We start from the raw sequence: 11098 nt of genomic DNA, 5'->3' as shown, positions 1-11098 counted from the left end.
AGTATTGGGGCATAGTCTCTATGTGTATATATTTAAAGATAATAAAATGTTTTAAACCCACCCAAAGTTCCGAGGGTGGAAATTAAGGATTCGCTTTTCATTTTTGCCATAATCTACAAAATAAAAGCAAGAATGATTGTGAGCTATAAAGTACAAAGTTATAAGAGGTAAAGACAGAGTACAGCGTCTGGTCTCACGGATGCAGTGATGCCGGTCCTGAGCAGCAGGGGGCAACAGAGGGCAGCAGAGCTCCGGGGTGTCGGCGGCTCCTCAAACCGCAGGAGCACCTGCTGCACATAAAACGGTTATTTTCACACTGAAGTTCACTCAGGTCTTTGTTTCCGTGGTTTGAACACAGTGAAGTCAGCCACTGAAATGTTTCCGTTGTGCTTTCAAGAAGAAATTTTGCGACAGAGTTCAAGGAATTAACATCAAAATCCTGCTGCTGTGCACACAAACTGGACATGTTCACTCACCTTCCTGTAAAGGATGAGAAAAAGTTAGTTCCACATTTTAAACCAATACTAGTCAGAATAATGACGAATAACAATCATATAAAAGTATTTAAAAAGCAATCAGAAAATAAAGGCTGACACTCAAATAAAAATGTGACCTTCACTAATATATTACACTGTCATGTTTAAGCTTTATTCTGTTACACTGTTATCACTACGGGTCAACACACATCAATAAAAATAGCACTGCTGACTTTTCTTATCTCTGCCCTGCATCTGTATTTTTTACTTCCTTCCAAAAATGAAACTTAAAGGCACAATTATGAGCTGAGGTAAAACTATGACTTCGCAAATCAAGCTAACGAAGCGACGTATAAAGGATAAATAAACTGGACATATTTAGAAAAATCATTAAACAATTAAAATTGGGAGTTAATAAAAGTAGAATCTAAAACTCTTACATCTTTAGAAACAGAAAAACGTAGCTTTTTATTTGAAAAGTGAGGAGGAAGCTCACACCTGCTCTCTTCAGTCTTTGAAACAAGCTCAAATCTCAAACAACTAAAATCAAGCAAAGAATTCAGATCATAAAAAGGAAACAGACACACCCCTAAAAGCACAAACTTTAAGCCTTAATGCAATTTAAACAGTTGTGTTATAAAAATTATGACATCTGTGTAGATGTTATGAAGGAGAAAATGATCTATAAAGACAAAGAAAAGTATCAGGCTGTGAACACGCTTATTTCTGCTGTAAAATTTGAACATGGGAGTCCCTGCTGGAGCCGCTGGTGTTGGTGTTTTATTTTTCAGCCTCTGAGGGTCACTGCTGAGAAGACTCACTCAGCAGAGAACAGACTGAGAGCATGCTGTAGGTATTACAGGTACTGCGCTGCAGTGGTTTGTATCATATCTATCTAATAGACTCCAGTTTGTGCATGTAAATGGAGAGTCCTCTTCACACACTGAGGTTAATTATGGAGTTCCACAGGGTTCAGTGCTAGGACCAATTCTGTTTACATTATACATGCTTCCCTTAGGCAGCATCATTAGAAGACATAGCATACATTTACACTGCTATGCTGATGACACCCAGCTCTATCTGTCCATGAAGCCAGATAACACACACCAATGAGTTAAACTGCAGGAATGTCTTAAAGACATAAAGACCTGGATGGCCGCTAACTTTCTGCTTCTTAATTCAGATCAAACTGAGGTTATTGTACTCGGCCCTGAAAAGCTTAGAAATATGGTATCTAAGCAGATTCTTCCTCTGGATGGCATTACCTTGGCCTCCAGTAACACTGTGAGGAACCTTGGAGTCATTTTTGACCAGGACATGTCCTTCAATGCACATATTAAACAAATATGTAAGACTGCTTTCTTCCATTTGTGCAACATCTCTAAAGTTAGAAATATCCTGTCTCAGAGTGACGCTGAAAAACTAGTTCATGTTTCCAGGCTGGACTACTGTAATTCATTATTATCAGGAAGTCCAAAAAATTCGCTGAAAAGCCTTCAGCTGATCCAAAATGCTGCAGCAAGAGTCCTGACAGGGACTAGAAAGAGAGCAGATTTCTCCTGTTTTGGCTTCCTGTTAAATCCAGAATTTAAAATCCTGCTCCTCACATACCAAGTACTGAATAATGTCTGTCATGGCAGATGACCGCCCCTCCCTGAGCCGTGTTGTGCTGGGGATTACTTCCTTTTAAAAGGGTTTTTTCCTTCCCACTGTTGCCAAACTCTTGCTCATATGATGTCATGTGATCTCTGGGGCTTGTTCTCTATTATTATAAGGTCTTAACTTACAATATAAAGTGCATTGAAGCAATTGCTGCTGTGATTTGGTGTTACACAAATAAAATTCAATCAAGCTAAATTAAACTGAACAGAACTGAATTGACACTCTTGAGTCTTCCGGTTTTTTCTGCTTTTCAGGAGCTATTTTTCTTCTTCATTATCGTGACCACAGAGGATCTGAGTGGGTTGAACTCTTTGCCCTACTCCTCGCAGTCTCATTAATCAACAAGAACATGTTCGAACAGTGTTTTTCTTCATCCTGCTCCTCTTCTTCCTCCTCGTCTGCCACCTCTTGCTTGCAACTTCCTCCTCTGCCTCTCAGTCTGGGTCCACCAGCTCACCCCAAACTTTAAAAAGGCAACAAGTGTGAACATTTCTGTGTCATTGTGTGAAACTGAAAGAAAAGGCATCTGTGCTGACACTTCATCGCCCGTCAGCTGTGGTCACTGTTATGCATTACAGTGCAAAATGTCTGCTGTTTAAGGAGAATGAGTGTAAAGTCCTGCAGAGGCTAAGGAGAGCTACAGACGACTGAGAGGAGGATGAGGTTTAAATTAGGATAAAACTAAATGAGCCACAAAGCAAAAAGAGTCATTTAAAGTGGATCATGTGACACAGCATGTGGTTATATGATATTTAGGTGAAAATGAGCATCCAGGTGTTACCCAGCTGTCAGCCTATGAGGCTCCAGCTAATCGTGACCCTGGAACTGGAATCGTGGTTAAGAAAAGAAAACGGACGTTACAGTTGAAAATGATTAAAAATGCAAACTTTTGATTTGCAAAAACATACCAAGTGAATAGTTTTCAAATATAGTTTATGGAATATTATGAAAAAGTTGCTTCACCACACCGCCCACGGTGCCTTGTTGTGCTATTTAAAGATGAACTTAGATTCTTGTGGAGCTTTTTGACATGTAGCGTCCATCAGTCCATCCCAGCTGTCACAGGCAGAAGGCGAGCTACACCCTGCACAGCTCACCAGCTGAGCTAACAAGCACGTCTCTGCAGTGTGGGAGGGGAACAGGCCACACAGACACCACCAACCAAGACCTCCACGCTGGGAACTTATAGCTTCTATAGTTCCTCTAGACTTTCTGTAACGTGTTCTTTCTTACGTTTCATCTGTTTATGCTCTGATTGGTGGATCCGTGGTCAGGCTATGAACACACCTTAAAGATTCAAACACACCGAACAGTCAGTCGAAATTTGTGGACAGATTTCAGCATCAGCGTCTTGCTGCCTGCTTATATTCAGGACAGCTGTGATATTGTAAATGAGACTTCTTATCGAGACAAGATAAACCTTTATTAGTCCCACGCATGTGAAGTGGACATTTCAAAGTTGAGAGCAGCAAAGATGAAGAAAAACAATAGAATAAAATAAGATAAAATAGAATAAAATAATAAAATACTGACCAAGAATCCACCAATCAGAGCACAGAGATTAAAACACATGATGCCATAAACGAGTCTGTAGTTACTGTGTGTTTTATAAGTTTTGTGGAGTGATGGATGCAGAGTGCTTCGTGTGCGCAGCAGAGACACAAACACGCGGCTGACTGACGGAAACGATGTTTTTATGATTTCTTCGGGCAGCCTGGAGTTTTTATAACTCTGCTGTGACGTCTCCGTGACGATGGTTGTGATATAAAACCTGTGGAGCTACTTTCTGGTGATGCCTGGTGTCTGTGAGACTGCAGCAGTGCGCAGACTCGTGCCTCGAGGCTCTGCTTTTGTGCTTTAGTTGCACCGGAGCTCGGGTTGCCTCCGTCGGTCGACCGTGAGGTTGCAGCTGCAGTTGCTGCCGTCACGGCTCGCTGATTGGCTGCTCGCTCAGTTCCTCCTGAGGAAATCACTCCTTTTATAGTTAACGGAGTGCCGCGCGGTTGTTTTCCGGGTTCACACTCGCGCAGCATGTAGAGGAGGCGGACCGCCGGGAGACACCTGGACCACCGCGGACACACCGGAGCCCGGACGCACGGCATCGATCCGCAGCTATCGATCAGCTATCAGTGAAGGTGAGGAGGGCAGAGGGGGGCCGTGTTGTGGGGAGAGGGAGGGTGGTGGTGGATTTGCAGGGAGGAGGGGGGCGACCAGTGCTCTGGGTGGATCCTGGTCTCAGATCAGACATGTCAAGTCCTGCAATCCGCAGACTCCGAGAAAAACTCCGCAGGGTAAAAAGTTCCTCTTCCTGCAGCCGCAGCGCCTCTGTCCGCGGATCACGGCTCAAATCCGCCTCAGCGCCAATCTGGAGCTCCGTGGCGCTCCGGGCGAAGCGGCGTGTGTGTGCCGCGGGGAACGAGCCGCTCGGTTACGCGTTTTTACGCAGACAGAGCCGGAGCCGCTGGCACGCGCTGCTTCCGGTCAGCCCGACTGTCGGGCGGCGCGAGGAGCTCTGTGATCACAGTTTGACGCAGCAGACGAAGCTCCTGAAGCGGGCTCACAGCTCTGAGACTCCCTGAAAGAGGAGCAGAGTCTTCGCTGAAAGTGCGGAGGAGAAAGGAGAAGCGCGCACTGATGAGTGAAACTGTCAGCATCATCATGGCCGACTCTGCACAGCAGCTCCGTGTCAGCTGCACATCACTGTTTATGGATCCTGATGGAATCCAGTTAAACTCTTACTGTTTAAAGCTGTGTTTGAGCTTCATTTATCAAACACGGGCGTAAAACCTGACAACCATCAAACAGCAGACACGTTCAATCCACTGATCTTCACCAAAACACCAGCTGCAGATTATGAAACGATATAAACTCTCTTATCTGTGTAAAGTGTCCCAGCTGATGAGCTTCAGCTTATGTTCTCCTAAATTTACTAACCTGCTAGTTTAACTCGCACCTCTAAAAGTGAGCTTAAGTCACTTTTTGAGGCAGTGAGTTTATTTTATTAGAAAATGTCCTGAAATAAAGTTTAATAAACTGCTTTAAGCTTAAAATACACAAACGTTTGAGGTTGACTTGTATTCAGTGTTTGAGTTTCTTCGTCAGCTGTAAAAACGAAAGTCATATTAACTGATACTATATTAAGCAGATGTAACTTTCGACCCTTAAGTACTTAAGTAAATATAAGTAACTATGACTCAACGACGCTGACATTACTGATGTTTTAAGTGAAGCCAACTTCTCAGCGTTTGGTTTTAGGTGATGTGAAGTGCATTAGTTGATACCAGTGTCTAATATTTAGACATGATTTGTATGACTTGTCGTGCCTCTGCGGTCCAGCGGTTAACACCTTCACCTCACGGACTGATGTCCCGCTCGATCCTGCGGAGACACAAACTCGGCCTTTATTTAGTGTAAAGTCTTTAACTCAGAGCTCTTTAGCCGTTGTTCTCTACATTAAGTCGACGTAACTCACAGGTCGGCACATTTTATTTCAAAATGTGCCGACCTAGAGTAGTCTGAAGCCGAGCTCTTTTATTTTGGGATATCTTTTAACGTCACTTCAGTTCTGCACACTGAATAAACCAGCTGGTGTAACTCGGCTGCTTTAAGCGGGTAAGATGATGTTTTCTGAGTCGTTTTAAATGAAGCCATCTCACAGTGAATGTTGGATCAAATCTCCAGCAGGGAGGAACATCTCACGCAGCAAACACAAACAACTACATTTTTAACCAGAACAATCTGGTTTATGTGCACATCAGCAGAGTTTGGAGGAAGTTCGAGCTGTTTCACTTAAGTATAATTAGAATCACCACCAAGCAAAAATAAGTTGGTGCACAGCGACGCTGAACCTCAGATGCGTTTTATTGCAAATGCTTCGACATTTGAGTCGTCGTCATTTCGTTCTCCTCTGCCTGAATATTTCTGCTCTCCTGTGTTTCATGTCAGCTGAGAGTCACCGACAGGTGATCGCAGCTCTGTGTGGCTGCTGCACAGACTGATGGTGGCAGAGCTTCGTGCTGGCAAACAGTAACTGACAGAGAAATGCAGGCAGTGATATACTCGAGTACAGTGGTACTATCAGCACAGTGTAAATTAGTCGTGAAGCTTTCAGGAGAAAAACATTTTCTCAGTTTAACTCGTTGAATGTCAGGATTCAAGGGTTTGATGCTTTTCTCTGATGGTAAATGTGTAAAATCTGTAAAAGAGTGTTTTTGGTACCTCAGGCCAAACCAGAGCCTCAGACTGTCCTCACATCAGCACAAACAGCCTCTGTGCCTCCATCCTTGTATAACTCCTCCATCCTCTAACATCAGGCAGTCTCGCTGTTTGTGGTTCACATCCACATGCTCTGAAAAGGTTTCTCTCAGAGTTTGAGCTGTTTTGGTCCCGTGTTAGCTTTATTCACCTGCTCCAAACAGACTTGGAGCCTGAAACCTGTGCAGGATTACCAAAGTCTACATCAGGGTCAAGCTGCTAATTTTGTGAAGCGTGACAGTTTGGAACGTCTTAATGTCAAGTTTTGTTTCCGTTGACTGGTTCTTCTGTGCCACGTGCCGCAATTCCTCTAACGCCCACTGGAGGCTCCAGCAGTGAGACTCTCATGTTAAAACTTTTCCGCCTGATACCAAAACTTAGCTTCACCTCAGCTGACCCGAGTTCCTGAACTTCACCTCTGGACTGTGTTTGTGTTGTGGGAGGCTTTAGTGAGATTATCTGACCACTAATGTAACTGCAGTGAGGTTAATGCACTGAGAGAATACCAAGTCTGAGCTTCGGTGTTGCTGAGTGTAGGATCTTAATCAGATTTGGTTGGATGCAACACTCAGAACGCCACCCTCCATCTTTTATATACAGTACTTGCAGTAGGCACGCCCTGTCCAGCTTGTTTGGGCGGCGACTCGTCTGTGCTGGTGGTTGGTTGAAAGAAAGTGATGTTTCCCCCACATCACAGGCTCAGTTTCCTGCTCTGAGTCTGAAGTAAAGACCTGGCTCATTTCTAACGAATCTGCTTCAAACTGTCGGGATGAACGGTTCCTCATAAAGAATTTTCTGCAAACCACATGTTCCTTAAAACAACATCACATTTCAGCGGGTTAGTTATTAATGGAGATTTGTTAATTTTAGCTCAGCTGCTTCAAACACCCACTTAGCTCCCAACTGACCAAACACCAAACAGAAAACTCCGTTGTTAGCACTTTAAAGAAGTAAAACAGGACGTCTGACTGGTTTTTATATTCAACTTAATCACTGATACCCGCCGCAGTTCATTCAGCATAAGAGGAACTTTAGTTTGACACCAAGCAGAGAGAAGCAGCTTCACACTCTGACATCTCATTTATTTCTGCACAGCACGACACATGATCGAGGATATCTTTACAGCTTGTGAATATTCTCAGAGATTAACAGAGCAGCAGACTCAGATTGAGGATAAATAAAGAAAAGACTTTTATAAATGTATCACGTGTATTATTCTGGTCTATCTGTCAGCAGATCAGTACATTTACCAGCTGGGACTCTGCAGAAAGACTTCAGTGAGAATGTGACATTTAGCACATCAGTGTGTGAGGTTTTTCTCCTGTGTCGGCTGCTTTGTGCTCCGTCACACTTGTAGCTCAGGAGACGGCTTCAAAGGTGTTATAATAAGAGGTGATTGCAGAGAAAGTTTGCAAGAATGTGCTGAAATGAACTTGAACTTTGCACACGGGCAGGCTTTAAGCGACTGAAGCTGTGCCGTAGATAAAGAGGAAATCGCCAAGGATTAGAGGAGCAGTTCACGTAAATGCTCAGAGTTTCATGTGAGCGCTGTGGAAACTTCCTCTGCAGCTAAATGTGAGCTTGATGAAACATTAAGAGGTTTTCTGTCGTTGTCAGAAGAAGACGAACTCAGAATAGATGTTTTGGTTTGGGTATCTGTTATCGGTGCAGCTTGGACTTCTTATTTTCACCCAGTGTCTTTCTTACCTGACCCGAGCTGCTCGGTCTGCATTACTTCCTCTGTTTTTAAATTTAGGCCAAACTTTCAGAGACTTCATCACTTCCTCTTTTGACTGTTTTCAACAAGCAGGCGCTGCTTCCAGTTCAGCTTGCAGCCCGCAAAACGCAACGCAAGCAAACGTTTTCTTTCAGTTTGAATTGGTTTGCAGCTGAAACTTAAAGTCTGACAGAAAGCTTCAGTTTCCTCTGCAGCAGATTTCACACAAACGCACCGTTTCTCCAGTAAAACCCACTCTCTGTCACTCACTGTCCGTTTGTTGTGTTTCCTCTGAGGTAGAATTTAAGTTCCACTTCCACCTAATGGAGACATGCACTCACCAGACACTTTATTAGGAACAGCCGTGAAATCATGCAGCAGCTCTGCAGATACTCAAACTAAAAACTCCAGCAGCCAGTGAGGCTGTGTCTCCTGGACAAGAACATCAGATGTCGTTCATCTGAACAGAGAACCAAAACCTGCAGCTTGTTTCACATGCGGTGTGACATCAGCAGCAGTAAATCTGAATGCTCAGCATGAATGCTGCCTGTCAGCTGGGCCTGTCAGACATGTGAGACGGTTAAAAACACTGAAATTACAGAAAATGTGTCCCAGAGTCTCTGACTGATGTATAGTGAACAAACAAACTGACGTCCTCCTTTTTAAACAGCAGCAGTGGAGTAAAAACTGATTTCACTCCACGTTAGCTTGTGTCTCAGTGAGAGACTGTAAATAAAAGATGGATGTGGCCGGCGTTACACATTGTTGGTTGGAGTTCACATTTTGAAGCCTTAGCGGTGATGTTTTGTCTGCTGCTGTGGTTTTAATGAAGCCCCGAGTATCCATATTTGGACGAGAGGGTCAAGCTAAGGTGAACTAGCTTAGTTAGCAGGCTGCATCCATAGACTGCACGTGTGCATCGCACAGATATCTGCTGATTACTGTTAATGTCATGGACTCTGAAATCAGTCAATCACAGTGGGCATGGGCATCTTTTATATACAGTTTATGGCTGACCTTGTGTCTCTTTAAGTAATCCAGACTGACTCTCAGCCCAACCAATCATAGCAGATGGCCCCGCCCCTCCCTGAGCCTGGTTCTGCCGGAGGTTTCTTCCTGTTAAAAGGGAGTTTTTCCTTCCCACTGTCGCCAAAGTGCTGCTCATAGGGGGTCATATGATTGTTGGGTTTTTCTCTGTAGTTATTATTGTAGGGTCTAGCTTACAGTATAAAGCTCCTTGATGCGACTGTTGTTGTGATTTGGTATTTGTATAAATAAAGCTGAATTGAACTGAGGTCGGGCCATGTGTTCTTCTTCTTCTGGATAAAGATCGTTGTTCCGGACTCAGACTTCAGTCCTGGTGGACTCAAACATCCAGGGTGATCTTTTGCTGAATGTTTGCATCAATGCTAATCTTCATAGCTGCTCCTTTTAGCACAGACCTGTTAGCATCCACCAGGTTTAGGTTTATGGCTACGTTCACATTCACCCCTCCATACTACCAAGTGGGAATCTGACATCAGAGGCCAAAGTGTCTGTTTGACTCTTCATCTGAAGAATAACCAGCTCTATTTTCTTGGTTTAGGGTTAGCATGTGGCTAAAATTCTAGCTAACCCCAACCTGAAGTGGTTCACCAGTTTCCTGGTGAACATGAAGAGGTTTAATTACATTTCTTTATTTAACCGTCTTTTTGTTCGGCCATGTTTTCCTCTGTGACTCGTCTCTGTCTGCTGAACATCAGAGTTTAATGTGTGAGGCTGAATTTTCACTGTGAAATCAGTGTTTTCACCTCTGTTACAGTGAGTGTGCGCACAGTGAGTGGTTTCGATTGTGCGAACACATCGTGTCTTTATTCTGACCGTGAAACGTGCGTATCCTGTCTTCTTATTCAGTGCTGCATGTAAAGGCTGCGGCTGTAGCAGCATCCAGCTGATAGCTCTGATAACAGGTGAAGATGCATCCACTGCTCTCTGCCGGTGTTTCTTCCAAGCAATTAAAAGTCTCACTACATCTAAGAGACGTGAAGAAATCCTGATCTCACACTGTTAAATCTGTGCTCACATTCTGTGTTTGGTGTTGATCTGGTGACTCAGGCAGCTCTGATCCATTTAAAGGGTCAGTTCTCAGACGCCGGGAGGATTTCTGTTTATGTTTCCAGGTAAAGCCGCTGAACAGTGCTTAAGTTTTCTACTTACCCCACACTGGAGGTTTCATAAGCTCTGACAGATATTGTGGAACACCCCATAAATTACAAAACTGTGAAATAAAGCCAAGCTGGTAGGGACACGCTGCACCAGAACTCCAGCAGTTTCATAATGGAAGCTCTGATTCATCCCAGATTGGGTGTGACAGAGTTCGGAGGGCTCCTCTCCGAGTCTGAGAGACAGAACGTGAAACTCGACGCACTGAGGAAACGCAGGCCTGCAAACACAGAAAACCACAGGTGGAAATGTGAAACATGAACCAATATCCTGGCTTGGATCAGGTATCGTCAGTGTTTCACGTTAAAGAGTGTAGGACTCTTAAACTTACTTTTGAAGCACAGCATCCAGTAGCTTTGATCTCTTCTTCTTCTTTTGACACCAAATGGAAAATGAAGCTAAAGATCTTACCAGCATGTTACAGACTGAGCTGTGCGCTGGTTTGAAAAGAATCTCAGTGATGCATCGATACCTGTGTCGTTGTGTTTGAATGTTTCATCAGCACGGCTGCATCTCTGTGAATCGCACGTGTGCAGCTCTGAATCTGTTCGCTGACGCCGTGATTGTTTTTACAGCATGGGGAACCTGATCAAGGTATTAACCAGAGACATCGACAACAACGGTGGAAACTTCTTCCTGGACTTTGAGAGTGAGACACACACACACACACACACACACGCACACAGACACACACACACACACACACACACACACACACACACACACACACACACACACACACACCCAAACACACCAACACACACACACACACACACACACACACACA

The 11098-nt window shown here is 44.0% G+C and overlaps 1 protein-coding gene across 1 annotated transcript in view; it reads left to right on the top strand.

Annotated features, from left to right (window-relative positions):
• The first annotated feature begins 3975 nt into the window (after positions 1 to 3975).
• The window catches only part of LOC102296678 (CYFIP-related Rac1 interactor B), a 14073-nt gene continuing 6950 nt past the window's right edge, over positions 3976 to 11098 (top strand). The window contains exons 1-2 of the mRNA XM_005949777.3: positions 3976 to 4273; positions 10887 to 10960. Of these exons, the coding sequence (XP_005949839.1) occupies positions 10888 to 10960 (73 nt within the window). The 5' untranslated portion in view covers positions 3976 to 4273; position 10887. The remainder of the gene's footprint in view (positions 4274 to 10886; positions 10961 to 11098) is intronic.

Source organism: Haplochromis burtoni, unplaced genomic scaffold (genome assembly GCF_018398535.1).
Source record: "Haplochromis burtoni strain Fernald_Lab_line unplaced genomic scaffold, NCSU_Asbu1 Contig_669, whole genome shotgun sequence".
Classification (NCBI taxonomy): Eukaryota; Metazoa; Chordata; class Actinopteri; order Cichliformes; family Cichlidae; genus Haplochromis; species Haplochromis burtoni.
This window is presented reverse-complemented; position numbering and strand designations above follow the sequence as displayed.